The sequence below is a fragment of the Pan troglodytes genome, chromosome 10 (genome assembly GCF_028858775.2).
Source record: "Pan troglodytes isolate AG18354 chromosome 10, NHGRI_mPanTro3-v2.0_pri, whole genome shotgun sequence".
In the NCBI taxonomy this organism is placed as follows: domain Eukaryota; kingdom Metazoa; phylum Chordata; class Mammalia; order Primates; family Hominidae; genus Pan; species Pan troglodytes.
In genome coordinates this window covers 82,040,109-82,060,082 of record NC_072408.2, presented here as the reverse complement: position 1 = coordinate 82,060,082, position 19,974 = coordinate 82,040,109, and the positions used below count along the sequence as shown (strand labels likewise).

Genomic DNA, 19,974 nt, shown 5'->3' with positions numbered 1-19,974 from the left:
TTTAAAAAATATATATTCCTGTGATATTATATATAATATATAATATATACATATTATATATGTATTATACATTATATTACATTATATATAGATCTATTATGTATAGATCTATACATACATAATATGTATAGATACATACATAATATGTATAGATACATATATAATATGTATATATAATATATATTTTATATATATATACACATTAGAGGCTATATCCTACAAACTGGCTGTAAGGAAGTCTGTGTTTCTTCATCATTTACTATATTGCTAAAAATGAGTGCATTTGAGGGGGCTTTTAAAAATAATAATTTTTCATTTTATGCTTTGCAAGGTAAAATTGCTTTTAAATTTAATAGTTTTAATTAAATGTTTAAAACATTAAAATTGTTACAAAATGAATGTTGGCCAGGCGCAGCGGCTCACTCCTGTAATCCCAGCACTTTGGGAGGCTGAGGTGGGCGGATCACAAGGTCAAGAGTTCGAGACCAGCCTGGCCAACATGGTGAAACCCCATCTCTACTAAATAATACAAAAATTAGCTGGGCGTGGTGGCAGGTGCCTGTAGTCCCAGCTACTCACAAGGCTAAGGTGAGAGAATCGCTTGAACCTGGGAGGCGGAGGTTGTAGTGAGCCGAGATCTCGCCACTGCACTCCAGCCTGGGTGACAGAGCGAGACTCCGTCTCAAAAACAAACAAACAAACAAACAAAAAACAAACAAAACAAGTAGTTTTACAAGTAGTCCTTGTAAAATTTTAAGGATTTTAGCTCTCAGTTTAATCTTCTTAGGCATCAAAGCAGCAGGCAGAGTTGGGACTTGATTAAATTCTAAGCACTCTTCCAAGTTTGAGAGTTTCTTTGAGTCTGGAGCAGGGAAGAGCTTAGAGTTTTTATACTCAAGATTGTAAAATAGAATATATATATATTTCATCCCTGTGAACATGTCAATTGCAGAACTGCTTCTATGGAACAGGAGGATGATATAATCATTCAAGAAACCAATGATAGGCTGGTCTTCAAAGCAATTCAAGGTATGTGTTATTACTGTACTCTCAAGTACTTTGAATTTTCAGTCCTTTTTTATAATCAGTAAAACAGCATTTTCCCAGATATTTCTCAGTGGCACTTGATTTATATTTACCCTTTGCTTATTTAAAAAAGAATATATATATATATATATATATATATATATGCTTTTTAAAATAAGCTATATATATATATATATACACTTTTTAAAATAAGCTATATATATATATGCTTTTATTGTTTAGGATTTCTAAACGTTTTAAGATTTTCCTTACTTTAATGGTCCTAACTAGTATTATATGAATTATAAAATTAAGTGTTTTAGAAATTACTAGATAACATGGGTTTTACTCATAAACTGAATAAAATGTGAAAGTAATTTTTGTAATATAATACTTGTCTTATGTACTAGATAATATCCTGAAGAGGTTTGTGGTGTCCTAGTGTAAAAGAAAAAAAAGCTAGACTGGGAGCCAGATTCATGTTTGGACTCTGTTGAGCAAGACACACATGACTTTAGAGAAATCTCTTGCATCTCTTTCTTCATCTCTAAAACAGGGATGATAGTACTTCTCATATGAAATTTCCAGGGTTGTTGTAGGTAATAAATTAGATATATGTCAGTTTTGGATACTTAAACATTTTCCAAATTTGGGAAAATGCAGTATAGTAGACTCGATTAGACAGTTACTCTGTTGGATCTCATAGTATAAAATGGAGAAAGATATTGAATAAGCAATCACAGAAATTAACATGTAATTTATGGTTTTTTTTTTTTGTTGTTGTTGTTGTTTTTTGAGAGAGAGCCTTGCTCCATTGCCTGGGCTGGAGTGCAATGGTACAATCACAGCTCACTGCAGCCTCAGATTCCTGGTTTCAAGTGTGCCTCCTTGCCTCAAGCCTCGTGAGTAGCCAGGACTACAAGTGCATGCCACCACACCTGGCTAAATTTTTTTTTTTTCTGTTTTTGTAGAGACAGGGTCTTGCTATGTTCTCCAGGCTGGTCTGGAACTTCTGGGCTCAAGTGATCCTCCCACCTTGGCCTCACAAAGTGCTGGGATTATAGTCATGAACCATCACACTTGGCCTAATTTGTGAATTTTCATGAATCCTGATTTATCTTTTAAAGATAAGGGGCTCACAGTAAGAAGGCAAGAAACAGATTTGAAAAGTTTTGTTTGGACTCTCATATGTTCTTGATGCCAAAGTGTGTAAACAGTTTTCTCTATTATATCATTGTCAATACAGTATTAGTCACAATTGAACTTGGTGACATTTGTTTTTTTCTCTCATATATTGTATCTAATAACTGCTTTAGTAAAGTTACCAATCTATTCTTAAGTAAATATGGTACAAAGTGCATTAAGTGAAATAACAGCTACAAAGAGAATGCTAGGGATCTAAGCAAATAACCTCTTATGAAATATATAAGTATAGGATAGAATTCAAAAGCCTTGATGCTATTTTGTATACAAGTTACAATTTGAAGATTTCAAACTATTTTTAAAATGTTGAACTGATAATTTTTGGGTGACTTGCCTGTCATCAATTTTGTAATTCAGTTGATAAAAACTAAGAAAAGGAAAACAGATTAAAGATATGGGGTGGTTAAAGAGGTTGTCTACACAACAAAATCTAAGATTTTATTTGTAATACTTAGGTTATTCTCTTGGTGATAAAGTGAAACTGTATTTTTCTGTTTTAAAAACATACCACTTCCACCACACAGTGGTGCTATAGTTCTGGCATATTTCATGTGATTTTATGTTTAATCCTCTTGATTAAAAACATCCTGTTTTCCAAAGTCTTTTGTCTTACATTTGATTTGTTTGAATATTCACATTCCTTATTTCAGTTACATCAACTTTAATTTTCTTATGAAAGATAACTGCGGCTTTATACATTTATGCATAGGAACAATTTGTTTTCATCTCTCTTCTTGTTGAACAGATGTGCTAAAAGAAAAACTACATAAAAGAGGTGTTCGTATTTTGACTGGATTGGGAAAATATTTTCAACAGTTGGACAAGGAAGGAAATGGACTTTTAGATAAGGCAGATTTTAAGCAAGCTCTAAAAGTGTTTCACTTAGAAGTGTCTGAAAAGGTATGTGCTACAGAAAATTCTCTGCAGCAGATAATATGTTATTCTTAGGTGGCATTATTCACTGTTCTACTGAAATTTTAGTTTTCATTTATTTTCTCCTTCTCTATGCCCTTTATCAGTGTTAAGCTATCAGGTTACAAGCCCTGTTGGTTTTTAAAGTTTAAACATTGCTCCATCCTATATTTATAAAGAGCTTAATAACCAGGCATTGTGCTAAGCTCTGAGATAATACTCTGTACTGTCAAGATCACCGTAATTGAAGGACAATGAACATAAAACAAAATATGTATTCAGTGGAGAATGTTGTTGGAACACCATGGGGTAGGTACCTGATTCCAAGACAGGTTGTGGGGAAGGAGAACAAAGATCATGGAAGGATGCCTGGAGGAGGATACATGTAAGCTGAGTTTCGAAGGTTGAGGAGGAATTAACCAGACGAGGGAGAAAAAGGAGTGTGAATCAGACAATGTGTATTTTATGAGAAGGAGACACATGTGAAAGCTTGGAGGGGAAGGGAGTGTGGCCTGTTTCTGACACTGCAAATGATTAATAATCTTCACATATACTGTTCCCTCCACTGTGAATAATCTTCTACTAGATCTTCACATACTGGGTTTTCTTAGTATTCAGGCCACAGCTTTCTCTGTCAAGAGCATTACCCTGACACTTCTGTCTAAAGGAGCACTCCCATCTGATCCTTGGTCCTTTCTATACCAATTTCTCATTTTATTTTTTTTCATGCCACTTTGTAAGTATTTTCTGACTCTGCTTGCCAGTAGATCATTAAATCTCATCAGGGTGGGGACCAGAGTGTTTTTGTGTTCCTGCTCTTTATTAACATCTGAAATAGAACCCAGCATATGGAAAGTTAAGTAGATAATGCATTAGTTTGAATGGATAAATTTATGGAAGGAAGGAAAAGAGAAGAATGGAGAGAAATGTCTGGTACATTAAAGTCTTGCATGTCATGCTAAGAGGGTTGGATTTTATTCTAAAAGCATATGAACCACATTTGTCTCAAGGATTTCAGATAAAGGATCTCTTGCATTGTTCTCTTTTGCTTCAAATGATCTTGTCACAAGATGTGTATTTTGTAGAAAGAACACTGTAAATTGAACTTAGGACATTTAGGTTCAAGTTCCAGCTTTGCTATTTGAATTGTATGATCTTGGACCAGTCTTTTAACTTTTTTGATTGGGGGGCTCTGCCTGAGCAATCCAGAGGTAATTGCTATAGTTAGAGTTGCTTGGAAGCTCAAATAAGAAAATTACATGGGAATCTGCCATATCAGCTGTACAATTCTGTGCCAATATCATGTTGCCTAACATTGTTCTGACATACCCATCTTTTTGGTTTTTATGATGTTTAATCTTTTGCCTACCTAGTGATACATACTAGGGATCATCTAACTTCCTCTCTTCGTTTTGTAGATTAAAACAACAACAACAATAACAAAACAGCAATAGGAAATTAGAAAGCCTTGATGTCTTTGCTTACAATCACATGAGTGTGAATAGAAAAATAACACAAACTATGTTTCCTCTGCTTTCACACAGTAATAATCAACACAGAATACTTCTGCAACCAAATGCTTGTGGGGGTTCCACCCATACCAAGCTGTAGAAACCCAGTGGATAGCCTCTAATTCAATTCAATTCTGACATTATCTACCTGGAGGTAGCCTCAGATCCCACAGGGTGAGATCTCAGTTCTACAAGACAACCCCTTCCCCCAACACACTCTGCATAGAGCACCGGTCACAAGTTTGGGTCCCTGGAACTTGTGATCAACTGATTTCGAGTTGGGGGTTCCCACCACCCCCTCCTTGGGTTCAATTAATTTGCTGGAGCAGCTCACAAAACTCAGGAAAACTTATATTTACTGGTTTACTCTAATGGATATTACAAAGGATACAGATGAAGAGATGAATACGCAAAGTATCGGGAAAAGAGTGCAGAGCTTTCATGCCCTCCCTGGGTGCCACCCTCCAGGAACCTCCACAAGCTTAGCTACCCAGAAGCTCCCTGAACCCTGTCCTCTTGGCTTTTCTATGGAGACTACATTGGATAGACATGACTGATACATGCATAACTGTGTAGAAATGTGATTGGACAAAAGTGTATGACCTAATACTGATAGACTGAAGGAGGAAACCCAGGAAGGAATGCCTGTTCTGACTCTTCTTGGCCTCTGAGCAGCATTCCTTCCTCCATGGTGGGGGCAGGACCCCTTCTGAAATGGGGGTCTCATGGCCTACAATTAGACAAGGGAGGTCAGAGAATATTTTATGGCCAGCTCCAACACAGAAAGGCAGGAGACGATTCCTGCCTTGAAGAGGGAAAGGAGCTTAAGGTGAAAGAAGGGCAGGAGAAGGTCAGAGAGAGAGAGAGAGATTCCATTTTCTAAGGCCTGAAGTGCCCAACTGTCATAATAAAAGATTGTAACAAGAACAAGGAAGGGCAATGGGAATTATGAACTGGTCCTATGGATGAAAACATATATATATAATATATATATGTATATATATGTGTGTGTTTGTGTGTGTGTGCTTGCGTGTGTATGTGTTTATAAAATCACACACGAGTAATAGCTGATATAGGACTAGAACGCAGAAAATATATTCCCGTCTAGTAATTTTTCTGTATCATAACAATACTTCCCTTTTTGATTAATTTGCTAAATTGTTATGATTAGATCTAGGAACAAAAACTACAGTAATTATATAAGACTTCTAACATAGAGGGAATATATTATGAAAATATGAGCATGCTTCCTCCTTTTCTCATATATTTTAATATTTTATATTTTTTCTGTAATATCACTGTAAACTGCTCATGCAATGATAAGCATATACAAACAGCTCGAGAAGAAGAACTTAAGAATCACTAACCTAGGTCTAATTTTGAAACAAGAATGTTTGTGGGAAGGCATAGTCAGCCATTCTCCCTGATTTGAGATTTAAAAAATTGATATGTACCCTAAAAAGCCTAATTTATATAGAGTTACTATTAGTGATTTCCTTCAGCTTTTTAAAATGTAATTATTTTCCGTTGTGTACCGTATCTTTGAAAGAAAGAGTATATATATTTATATCTCTTAAGTATATATAAATATAAATATGTATTTCTTGTTGTTGACAATTATGTTAAATTACTCAATTCTTGAAAATTATTTCTTTTAAGCTTTAAGAAGTATCTTTCAATTCTAGTAATCCATCAATTGGATGAGCAAATTGGTCTTCTCCTGTACATATTACTCATGATTTTAAAGGTCAAGCTCATCTTCAGTTTAACTACACAGACACTTAAAGTCTGCATAATGTGCAGTACATTATGATAGACAAAGATGTATGGGGTTGTTGAGAATTGAGGGAAGGCAGGCATCTTTAGATTTTGTTTTTCTAGTTAAAGTTTTATTTGAAAAAAAATAGAAGGGAGTGGAAGATGATGTTTTTTGAGTACCTATTATTTGCTAAGCACCTTGTTAGGTATTTTATCTACATTCACATTTAAAGCTAACAACTTGATTAAAACATTGAAAAAATATATTTACTTGAGTTTGAGAAAATGATGCTGTAATTTCTTTGTTGTCAAGGAAAACTGTGTTAGAACTTTCTATTAAATAGTGCATTTGCTGAAGAAGTAAGTGGTAATGGTAAAGTGAATAAACTGGCATAAGGGATTTATTCAAAATTATACCTTTCAGTGTAAATTATAGAATAATATTAGAGTCATTCAAATCTATATTTTCAAGCATGAAGACTAGCAGAAATATAATTGGTGGTTATAATGCCATTGGAAGCACTCCAGGACCGGATGTGACTTTTGAATTAACACAGATATAATACATTAAAAGTATTTAAATGTTCAAAACTGAGTAAATGGTAACCACACATACACAGACACACACACATATCTATATATCTATAGGTAGATAGATGTATAGATATAGAAATAAATTAAAGTTGAAAAGATAAATTTGTTACCAGAGCATGGGGAGAGAGGTGGTATACAAGGAAAATGGAAAATTGGTCAGAAGGTACAAGTTTTCATTACACAGTGGATTAAGTTCTGGGTGATCTATTGCACAGCATGGAAACTATAGTTTATAATAATGTATATTTCAAAATACCTAAAAGGGAGGATTTTAAGTGTTCTCGTCACAAATAAATGATAAATATTTAAGATGATAGATATGATTGTATTATTCTACAATGTACACATGTATTGAAATATCATATTGTGCCCTATAACTATATACAATTATTATTTGTCCATCAAAAATAAAACTTAAAAAAGTAAATTTGTGAGCTATTGCCATTCCTAAATGGCTCCTAACTTTACAGAACCATTCACCACAGATTCCTCTAAATCACTTTTTTAGTGGTTTTGATTGGATTTTTATGTAGCTTCTTCAATTTTCTTATTAAATGAGTTATCATATCTAGGACTACAGAAGATGTAACAAAATACAACTAAGATGATTTTGTTGTGATGATATGTAACTTAAAAATGCAACAGTTATCTCTGATTATTTCTAGGATTTTGAGTCTGCATGGCTAATTCTGAATGACAATGGCAATGGCAAGGTTGATTATGGAGAATTCAAACGTGGTATTATTGGTGAAATGAATGAATACAGGAAATCATATGTTCGAAAGGTAACTTTGTTAAGTAATCTTTCAAATTGTTATTTTTAATAGATTGTTAGGTTCAGTATTTTAAAACTTTAATGAATTACCATTTAAAAGTTTTAAATCTATTTACTTATAACATATGTTGGGTTTAGTAAAACAGAAAACAGGTCCATATGCATACAAATCAACCCAGAATGAAGCAAAATAACTTGTGTATATATTTTAGAAAAATACTATGACAGGAAAATAAAATTTGAAATCAAATTTTGGTTAACAAATTACTAGCTCCATAAGTTGTTGCCTCCGTAAATGACTAGCTATGTGAATATATGTATTATAAAATATTCCTAAGCCTCAGTTTCCTATCTCACAGAGTTGGTGTAAAGATTGAATAAGATAATGCATATACCATTCTTAGCATTGTGGCTGTTCCAGTGTCAATACTCCAGTCATTTTGTTTTAGGATGATGACTAAAAAATGTTTCTCTGGTCTTTAGAATATGCATGATAAATATTAACTTGTAAATTAAGATAATCATGTTAAATTGGAATTAAAAACAGGAGTACTGACTTTAATAGGAAGCTATGTATTACTTGGATTTTGGTAGCCATTTTTTACAGCATACTTTTGAGAAATATAGTTATCTTTTTTCTTTTGCATATGTACTTAATATTGAAACAAAGCTATTCTATATAATGTAAATAACTATAGAAATCCCAAATAGAGAAATTAGTCTCTACTTTTACTGGGCAAGAGACATAGCAAAAACCTTAAATTAGACAAATTCACCACATAATATTTATAAATGTGTACTTATTCATACTTTCCATGTCCTTCCTGGTGATAGGTTTGAGAAACTGGTGTAGAAATTGGAGGCTTGTCTCTTTCATAAATCTTGGTAATGGGAATAGAGGGCAAGAGAAGTGTTATACAGTTCTGTATTAGTTTGCTTGGGCTGTCATAACAAAATACCACAGACTAGATGACTGAAATAATAGAAATTTATTGTCTCATAGCTCTGGAGGTTAGAAGTTCACAAACAAGGTGTCAGCAGGTTTGGTTTCTTCTGAGGCCTCTCTCCTTGGCTTGCAGATGGCTGCCTGTTCTCTGTGTCCTCACATGGTCTTCCCTTTGTCTGTGTTGTGTCCTACTATCTTTTATTTATTTATTTTTTTGAGGTGGAGTCTTGCTCTGTTGCCCAGGCTGGAGGGCAGTGGTGTGATCTTGGTTCACTGCAACCTCCACCTTCTGGGTTCAAGCGATTCTCCTGTCTCAGCCTCCCAAGTACCTGGGATTATAGGCATGCACCACGATGCCTGGCTAATTTTTGTATTTTTAGTAGAGACAGGGTTTCGCCATGTTGGCCAAGCTGGTCTTGAACTCCTCACCTCAGGTGATCCACGCACCTCAGCTTCCCAAAGTGCTGGGATTACAGGCATGAGCCACCGTGCCTGGCCCTACTGCCTTCTTATAAGGAGACACCAGTCATATTGGATAAGGGGCCACCCTAATGATTTCATTTTAACTTAACTATCCCTTTAAAGGTCCTACCTTCAAATACAGTCATATTCTGAGCTACTGGGGATTAGGTTCAACATATGAATTTTGGAGGAACACAAGTCAATCTACAACAGCTTCCATATTTCTGTGAATGCAATATTATGAATAACCAGACTTGATTCTAGTTTTGACCCCACTACGAATGCAGAATGTTGCTTTGGGTAGCTTGTGTCTTTCTAAGTAGTGAATACTCTTCCCAGTGAAATATTTCATGATATCTTATGATAGAGCTACACTGAATTAGAGGAACAATAGCACAACTACATTTTAAAAAGTGTATTAAATTTCAAGAAATAGAGTAACATAACTCATTTAAAAGGTATTTCACTTTTTCATTGATTTTAGGGAGGAAATATTTGCAAATTCACTTCTTGAGTTAAAATATTTGTCTTGGCAATCTCTTTTGGCCATTTATGCGTTTCATATGAATCCTAGAGATGGAAGTTACCTGAGAGGTCTTTTACCCATCTCTTCAGTTTTCAGGGGAGAGAGGCCATGGAAATAGAGGTCAGGTTACTTTCTCAAGGTCAGGATGCTAGAAAGTGGTAGAACTTTCTAATTGAGTACAGATTTCCTAATATCTTGCTTCACTATCTTTCCTCCTGTATTTATAATTGTTCTTTTGTGTATCAGTATAGTACTTTTAAAATGTCTTGTTTATAGCTCAGAAATAACCTGCTGTAAAATAGAATATTAGATTCCTATGTCTAATAATTTTACTTAAAAAATAACATTTGCCAGGCCGGACGTGGTGGCTCATGCCTATAATCCCAGTACTTTGGGAGGCCGAGGCGGGTGGGTCACCTGAGGTTAGGAATTTGAGATCAGCCTGACCAACATGGCGAAACCCCGCCTCTACTAAAAATACAAAAAATAGCTAGGCGTGGTGGCGGGCGCCTGTAGTCCCAGCTACTCGGTAGGCTGAGGCAGGAAAAACACTTGAACCTGGGAGGCGGAGATTGCAGTGAGCTGAGATCACACCATTGCACTCCAGTCTGGGTGACAGGCGAGACTCTGTCTCAAAGCAAAGCAAAACAACCAACCAACAAACTAATAATAATAATATTTGTCTGTTTAGGCCTTTATGAAACTGGATTTCAACAAAAGTGGCAGTGTGCCTATTATAAACATAAGAAAATGTTACTGTGCAAAGAAGCATTCTCAAGTAATTTCAGGTAATTATTTGGAGTTAAAATGCATTGGACTTTGAAAATGTTACTTAATAAAGATAATATCTTTATATTAATTTAAACCTTAGACTGAGGCCATTAGGGAGGAAATAAACTATTTTTTTGAACTGGAAACTTATGAACTATTTGCCTTTCTTCATTTAAAAATTCTTAGGTCTATTGCCCATACTCATTTGATTATTTGATATTTATTATCAATATAGAACTCATTTCCTACTTAGGAGATAGTAAGGGATTTAAGTTAAAAAGAATGAAATAGGTTTAGAAAATAGATAAATACATATGCAGGTTCTCAGAGTTATTTTTACTGTATCTGCTTATATAGTTATCCATACTTAAGGATTTAAGCAGAATGAAGGAGTGTCTTTCTCTAGGGATGGAGCTATACATAGAATGAACATACATATATCTATCAAAATTTGAGGATATTGTAAATTCCCTAAAGTAACTCTGGAGATTTATATCCTACTATATTTTTTCTAACTTTTTTACATAATTGTTTTATAAGTGCATGCTTTTTATAAAGAAAGCATTTGACCACCACAACTCTCCTCTTTACATTTCCTTCCATAGAAGCCAAAATTATCATTTAGCATATATATATTTCAGTTAATACATTATGAATTTTACTTACTCTATGAATTTTCATGGCTATGTGCATACTATAAATATTTAATACTTTTTGAAGTTTTTTTGACATGAAAGGCGCACTGAAGATAATGTTATATTATTTGCTTTTTACACTCACAAGTATGTTTTGGAGTTCTTTATATGTTAATCCACATTGAGCCACCTTATTTTTTATCTTGCAGTATATTATTCTTTTTATGAATCAATATACTATCATTTACCTAGCCATTCTTTTATTGTTAGATTTTAAGTTCTAATTATTGATCAACAACTAATGAAGCAATAAATGTGCTTATTTGTGACTCTTTAGGCCTGTTTTCTACTGCTTCCCTGGAGTGATATTAATACCTAGAATTACTGGGATGTCTGCATTTAAAATTTTAAGTGATACTTCCAAATTACATTGTAAAATGACTATATTAAATTATATAGCCATTTGTTGAAGAGTTCTTTTCCTCCACAACTTTGCCAAAAAATTCACTTTGCCAGTCTGATGGGTTAAAAAAACCCATTTTACGTGGAGTTCCTTCATTACTAGGGAGGTTAAACCTACATTTGTATATTTATTGATTGTCCATCTTTAAGGAATATTTATTGACAATATTTTATGAACAATTTCTTTTCAACTTATAAGTTTAATTCTGTACTGCTAAATACTATAGAATACTATTATTTTTAGAATTTTATTCCTTACTATTAAAAGAGATACACTGTAATTACTTTGGTTTCTCGTCATCATTAACCCTCATATATGGTTAATTTATTACTTTTAAGTATGAAATGAAAAACATGAGATTTGGTTATGAAGATTAAAACTAATCATCACTGGATTCCAAATTTCTAATTATCTATTTCTTGTTGAAATAGCTTGATTTGCTTATTCATAACATTAAATAAACTACAGCTACTCTATGAGAATTTTTAGTGTATGTTTAATTGTTGCTAGTGTATTTTTTCCTTTAAACACGTCATTATCTGTTTCTTTCTCTTAATTAGTCATACTAAATATAAGAGCAAGATAGTTTAACATCATGTATTTTTTTCTTTCTCTTTTCTCATCTAATAATATTAATTAGGTTGCTAAAATAGCTTCAGTTTTATTATGTGTCATGGAATTTTTGATGAGGGTTTTATTTTTGTTGTTGGGAAAGCCTTTTTTGGTTTCAAAAATTCCATAATTTGTCTTTGCGTCCGTATTAAAAATGACAACAGGCAAGCTAAATATTCCTAAATAGAAGAAAACTTGTCACTGTATTTCAAAGAAGAAAAAAAGTACCCCATTATTATTTATTATTGCAAATTATAATCTGTTCACATGCCCACCTCTGGGATATAGTTTGTTCACAATTTACAATTGATTTTGAGGTAAGGCTCTTATACCACATACAATTTAATTTTAACTATAGAAAATATTCCTTCTTAAATTTGCTTAAGTAATATATTAGATAAAAGTATTTTAAGGTTTAATAGAAATGGTATATCCCAAATGTATTTCTGTATAATAGTTTTAGAAATATAACATTTTTTGCTGTAAATATTTTCTGGTCTCCGAGAGGACTGAAAAAAATTTAGTTATAGGTGATAGGAGGTAGATATTTCCTGGGTGAGGGGTATAAAGGAGGTATGAAATTCTTCGCTATTTGAAATATAAATTTGAGTGAAAAATGTTTCCTCAGAAAAAAAACTGTGTTAAAACTCCTCTGTTCAAAAGTATGGCTGGTAAACAAAGAGGGAAATTTCTACCAAAATCTATGTTTTCATATAGTTTGGATCTTGATTAATTTTTAGCCTTGACTAACATTCAATTAAAACTTCATTTTATTATTTTATATTACCATCTCTACGTAGCACAATTATTCAGTCTTTTTACATTCAACTTGTATTTTATAAAGTAATCACTTTTTCTCTATTTCTTGTGTATGTTTTTAAAAGAAAGCAAACTTCTGAATATTCAAAGTAGATTTCATTCCTTTAGTTTGAAAGACCCTTTGCAATGCATTATTGTCTAAGTCCATTAGAGAACGTCTGGTTTGAGGGAAAAAAATTAACTCTCACCTTAATTTTGTCCACCCCATTAGACAAACGGTTTGAGTAGTATTCCCATCTAAGCCTGTTATTTAAAACATAACCTGACTTTAAAACGTTTTAGAGGGTCACATAGAAATTTTTGACCCTTTTTCTACTATTATATATGGGCCTCTGTTTATTCTCTTTTCAGTGTTATCTGACCAGTCACTATAGCTTCCTTTCATCTTTCAATTCCTCTGTTCTTTTTAAAAATTTATGATCAAAAAAATTGTGTTCTGTGCTGGGATCCTGGAGATAGATCAGTGCAGGAGAGCAGGGGGCAGGGAAGGAGTGGCAAATCGAATGAGATGAAATAATTCCAGTTCATGTGTAAATAAATTGGCTGGTAGTTTGACAAAAGATTTAAAATTGTTGAAAGTATTTCATAAGATGATTAAGTATTCCTTTATCATCATCAGTCATTTCACTGAACTTTTCAGGAAACTGTTTCATACTCAGTACTATTTTATAGGCCATTCAACAGAGGAAGAAATCAAATCATCCTTTCTAGAAACATTAAAAGTTGCCTGCAGCAAGTCTGATGAAGTGTCATATGGTGAATTTGAAGATTACTATGAAGGTTTAAGTATAGGAATAGTAGATGATGAAGATTTTGTTAACATCTTACGTACTCCATGGGGGATTTAGTCTTTAATAATACATATGTCATCAACACTAAGCATTTTATTGGAGAGATGATATCAATGTAAAGGATGATCAAACACTGGAATATATTTTCCTAGGACTTCCTTTATTCTGGTTTTTTGTTTGTTTTGTTTTGTTTTCTCAAAAACGTTGAATTTGGAAAGAGAACTATCCAGAAAGATAGATGTAGGGGTGTGTTAGTGTTTGTGCATGTGTATGCCTGCTCACATGTCCTTACATTTGTAAAGATATCTTTTTGGTTTATTACTTATCTTGCATATATTTTAGAGGTCATTTTTTATTAACTTCAGTAGGAAAGTTACATCTGCATCAAACAATATGGCAACATCTATTTATTAACCAAGTTTCCTGTCCTTTCACATTGTTTTTTGCTACCTCTTCCTCAGAATATATTTGCCACCATTGTCAATTTGATAAATTAGAATTGGGCCCAAAGCCAGTGAAATAATTCAATGTGTTTTTAACACATGAAAATATTAAAGGATATGCAAGAGAAATTTTTCAAGCAGTGTGATTATAGATGTTTTCTGTATATAGAATATTTCAAATGATGGAGGTTTACATGATGCTCATTTAAATACTGACTTGTCTTTTAAATCTGTCTTCTAAATTATGTACTGTTGTTGGTTAAATAGAGCACAATGTAGTTATTCTAATGCCCAGTTGTATTTGTTCTTTTATTCTGTTTTTTAACTGTAATCCTTTTTACCAGCATACGATTGTTATTGAGCAATATGAAAGGGAAATGTTCTTTATTAAAATCAATACATTATCTTATTAAACAAAGATCCTAAAAGTATATTGTTGCATATATGAATCCAAGGAATAGTTCAGTAATTATTGCCTAAAATGTGAAAGCATATTTTGTATCCTAAAATGAATGTATGATATTCTAAACATCTGTTTTAGTATAGCAAACAATTGAAACATTTCCTTCTAAATATATGTTATTTAATAGTTACATGTATTATAATCATTCTTTCTAAATTCTTTGCTAGTCATTTCTTCCTGGGAATACAGAGAAAAGAGACAACTTTATGAGTTGTTTTCAACTTCATAATTTTAAATTTTCTATGTTAATATAACATAAATTAGAAAAAATAAGTGATTCAAAATGAAAACATTTACTTTGTAGAATATGACTTTAGACATATCACTGTATCCATCTATACTTGGCAGCAACATGAGAAGTGTGATACATGTGAACCCAACAAATTCAAAGTTGCACTTTTCAAGATGTGAGAAGGTACTAAAACTTAATACTAAAACATTAGAGGGAAAATATGTGTAAACCTCTAGTGCTATTTTCACTGGCTAAATTCTTTATTTCTTGATTTTTTTAAAAATTAGGTTATTAAAATTAAAACAATATGCTAGAAGACATTTTGGCAGAAATAACTCTATAACACTATTTTTGTCACATATCTTTTTCTTGGAAAAATTTATCCAACTATAGACATCTTAAACCCTACAAATTGTTCTTGTTAAAAATGACTAATACTGGGGGTGCTCAATATGCATATAGTGTTTTTCATTGATAATTTTTATTTAGTTCTTAAGAAACCTGTTCTTAATGTTGGCATGTCACATTTTTCTGTTACTATAATCAGAAAATGTATAGTCTGTTACACTGTAAAAAAAAAAAAAAAGGGAAGCTACTTTTGGAATGTAACATGTTAACATGGCAGCATACTCTTAGTATTAATCTTAATCTTCCTAACGTAAGCATTCACATGTGGTTTTTTGTAGGAAATAGCTCTATTTATGAGATTTTTTTGGTGTATTTTGTTAGAATTGGTGACACAGTAAATCATTCTGCTTTTGGATTTGCCTGACTGCCTGCATTCTTCTTTGATTTTGGTATAGTAAAATCTGTTATTTTGTGTTAAACTTAATAAAAGAGCATTTAAGAGAAGTGACATTTCAAACATCCACAACACAACTGACTTTTGAAATCCTATGCTTAATAGTCTTTGTAATTCTAAAAGACCTTTTGAAAATGTTAAAATATTAAATTATATGTTGTAATGCTGTTACATGAATTTTATAGTTATGTATATTTTATAGATCTCTATGTCTTTGTAAGTTACTTGCTTGTGTGCTATATAATTGCTTTCTCAGTTAACCATACTGTTTATGGAATTGTATATACTGATTTTTCTGTTTTTATATTTTAAAAATAAAAGTTGAGAATTTTAAGGAAAAACATTTTATTAAAAAGAAAAGGTATATTATATAGGAATTTTAAGCTAACTTTTAATGGAAAGGACATACATATTTGCATGATGGAGCAATCACATTATAGTTAAAAATGTATGTCCCTGTTTTAAATTTTATAGTATATAAATATATGTGCTAATGAACCAGTGACTCTGCATAGAGGCAGTCACTTAGAGTAATTAATAATCTTGATACAGCTGTAGATCATGTCTTATTTTACATATTACTTTTGACTTCCAGTTTAAGTTGTTTGTTATCAAGTATTTCAGGAGAGAATTGTGTACATTAGGCTATGTTTACTGCAGATTATGTAACATGCTTTTATGAGATTATAGTTTGTAGTGCTTGCAAATATAAAACATGTACCCTGATAAACTATAATCGCTACTAGGTTGACCAGCAAGGACAAACATGAAAATGCTTAAAAAAAAGAAAGCGCTTAAAACAAAGAAATAGAAGGTAATGGGCATATATAAAATAAGCCAAGCAAGAGAAGAGCAAAGACAATCTGCAGGGTGGACATGGATGTATTCGTTTCTGATCATGAGAAGAGGCTCTTGTCATACATATCCTTCCATTTTTATTTTAAAGTTCTATAAACTTCTGAGGTAAACTGATTTCTTGGATGTACTTAATAAAGAATAAATGTTTCATATTGGAGCCACTGTGCACTTAATTATTATTTATTCTGCTAGTCAGTTGTTTGTACAGGGTGAGTGGCACTACCCTTGCAGTAGGCCAAGGCTCTGAGATATTCTAGATTTTTCTCACACTCTCTATTATCCACTCAGTCTCAGGTGCTATTGGTTCTTGAATTTATCCATTGGTTCTTTAAATCTCTCTCGTTCACTGTTTTCAATGCTTATGCCTTAGTTCAAATTCTTACCACTTCTCATGTGTACTCCCCCTCATCAACTCTGCCTCCTTCTCAATCTTGTTTGAACCCATTGATGTTGGAATGCCCTTTTACAATATACATTACTTCCTGAATAAAATTCTTCCCTGATACCTCATATCTCTCAGAAAAGTTCAAGCTCTGACCTTCACACATAAAACCTAAAAGATCTGGTTTTCTTAAGCTCATCTCCCTATACTCAGCTCACTCCCCACATTCTTCCAGTCATTCTGAACTATGTAACAGCCTTTAAAATGGATTGTGAGATTTCCAGCCTCTGAGCTTTCATATCTGTTCTGCTACTTTTATCCAAAATTATTTTCTGCACTTAGTGCATTAAATTAATTCATACTGATCTTCAAATACTACCTTAAGAATAATGTCTTCTGAAAAGTTAAATCAGACAAACTCTTGAATCTGATATATTGGGATCCCATTGGCACCCTGGGTGTACCTTTACTCTAGCATTCATCACTTTCTGCTGTACTCATAACTCTGCTTGTGTTTCTCTCACTAGACTGTAAACTTCTTGAAGGTAAGAACAATATCTTATTCAGCTTTGTGATCCTGGTGGGTGTCTAGCAGTGTCTGACATGGGGTAGGCGTTAAATCAATTATTAGTCAGCTGGGTAAATGTGTGATTTATTGAGCAGAAATTGTCAGAGTTCTTGTTTTTGAGCACTTTTGCATCAAAACACTTTAGTAGACTCCACGTAAATAGTATGAACATGCAATTTTGTGCAAAATTCACCTATGGAAGCTGTAAGTTACCCTAATAATGCACAGAATGCATGTTCTAGCTGGCCACTTTTCCACAAAGCCTCACTATGTAGGGGCTACTTTATTCACTTCCATTTTTTGGAACTCGGTCAACATCTGATACCTGGCTAATTAGGCTTCTAAGCATAATTAATTCCATCCATGAAAATAGTGTGCTCTTAGAGCCTTAAAGGAATCTTGGTCCACCCATGGATTAGAAAGACTTCTGGTTGTTCGACTCATAATAAAATAAGCAGATCCTGTCCTGGAATGTTGCTGCTACTTCCTTGGTGAACCTTTCAAGCAGAGTTATGGTTGAAGTCTCTAAAGGACAAACTGCTGGGATAGCACTGATTTTACAGAACAGGTTGTGTAAACTTTTTTGGCCTCTTTGCTAAGAAATGTTTGTTTAACAGATGTTTATGTGGCAGAACTTATTCTCAAATGTATGTTACTACAACCTAGAAGTAAGGGATGGGGTAGCTAATTTCCACCTACCTCAAAGACTTTTTTGCAGAGAGGGCCATGGTTACCTACCAAAAGGAACCTATTACTTGTGAATGGTTTAATTGGCTTAAGTCAGTTCATAGCTGCAGTTCTCTGTTAGACACTGTAGTATGCATCACAGACCCAAAAATGGCATGGCATTTAGGCATATACAGTGCCTAAAGTAGTAAAGTTAAAGATACAAATACCAGAAGTCCATAATTGATACAGCTTGGGCCTAAACTAGGTGCAGCAGAGCATGTAAGACCTGCATATGTCATCCTAGGGGAGTAATAATAATTCACTATTCTGAAAACATATGATTTATTAAGGTATTATTGAAATGGAATGAAAGTATTTTAATATAAAATACTGAAATGGTAAAGATTTTGGAGATTTGATTGTATAAATTGTGAAAATGTGCTAATGGATATACGTTTTCAGATTTCTCTCTTTAATCTTATATAAGCTGATTTGTATAATTTTTGGATATCCAGGCAAAGTAAAGTCATTTGGAAGGATTTGAAGAAGCAATTACCTATCCAGTGGACAAATTTTATTCAAGGAGAGAAAAAAATCAAGTTCCTTGTTGCTTTTAATTTTCCCTTTTATTAGATTAGGATGGGACTTCCAAGCCATGTCTAAATGAATTTAATTATAAAGTGTAAAGATTCTCACCTTCACAAATACATGTTGAATTTCCTGGGAATTTTTAATGATGATAAAGCCGATATGAAACAAATGACTGTGTTTCAAGGAAATCGTGTTTCACTTATGAAAGTTGCATATTTATCTAGGAGCTGAAGAGTTTTATCGAGGAACTTTTTAGAAAGCATGTTATAAATGAAAAGTTATTTTGAGGAAGCATTCAGATGACCATTTTATTAAGAAAAAGTATGTACTTATATTAGTATTTTAATATAAATGATGTGGAATGAGCACAGGCTTTGAAATCACTGAATACTCACTTCAGACTTGAGCTCTTCTACAAATTAGCTGCATGACTTTGGGAAGCTATTGAATCTCTACTTCAACTGCAGGTTGATGCGAGTATGGAATATAGATAGATATGGATATAACAGAGATGTATATATAGATATAGTACTTACCACAGTCTAGCATGTGTGCACGCACACACACATATGTATATTCTGAATGCTCTATTTCCTCTGTTTTCTTCAATTAATTAAAAGCTTTTCTTTTTTTTCCCCTGATTATCCTGAATGGCAATTATAAGAGCTATTCTTTTAAAAACATATTTTTACTAGGTAGGAATAATTTGTATGCCACCACTTCCTCCTGAATTTAATAAGCCTCTCATTATTATTAATTCTCTTTCTTCAGCAGCATCCATGAAAGAAAATCAAAACCTTGCATTAGGGCTATTAACTCTTTTCCTTCAAAGCATGTAACAAGGTGGCAGCTTAAGAAAGGAGTTAGTAACAAAATTGGTGTTATTCAAATTAACTGGAAAATGATACATATGTGAGGCTAATTTTGTCTTTAAAGAACTTAGGCAGCATTGCTATTTTCTCTGGTGTACACACTAAGACCACTGATGATCCTGAATTCTGTAACATGTGTTTTCCAAACACAGCTGCAGTAGTATCTCTCATCCCATATACTCTTACATAGTGAACTTGGCTTAGCATCAAGAGATGGGCTCTGTGTCCCCTCTGCTTGAATCTGGGTGACTTGTTAGTAGTCTCTGGCAGCCACTAGATTGTGTCTAAAG

General features: G+C 33.1%; 1 protein-coding gene across 30 annotated transcripts in view; it reads left to right on the top strand.

The window, feature by feature from the left end:
- The window catches only part of CAPS2 (calcyphosine 2), a 116,305-nt gene extending 99,546 nt beyond the window's left edge, over positions 1-16,759 (top strand). For 14 of the 30 annotated variants that reach the window (XM_063785916.1, XM_054664507.2, XM_016923872.4 and 11 more), the window contains 6 exons: positions 953-1,029; positions 1,827-1,928; positions 2,975-3,129; positions 7,670-7,789; positions 10,405-10,501; positions 13,686-16,759. In XM_063785916.1, coding sequence (XP_063641986.1) covers positions 953-1,029; positions 1,827-1,928; positions 2,975-3,129; positions 7,670-7,789; positions 10,405-10,501; positions 13,686-13,861 — 727 coding nt within the window. In that variant the 3' untranslated portion in view covers positions 13,862-16,759. The remainder of the gene's footprint in view (positions 1-952; positions 1,030-1,826; positions 1,929-2,974; positions 3,130-7,669; positions 7,790-10,404; positions 10,502-13,685) is intronic. The other 16 variants (XM_063785913.1, XM_063785919.1, XM_063785920.1 and 13 more) reach the window with 3 other exon arrangements.
- Positions 16,760-19,974: the final 3,215 nt, after the last annotated feature.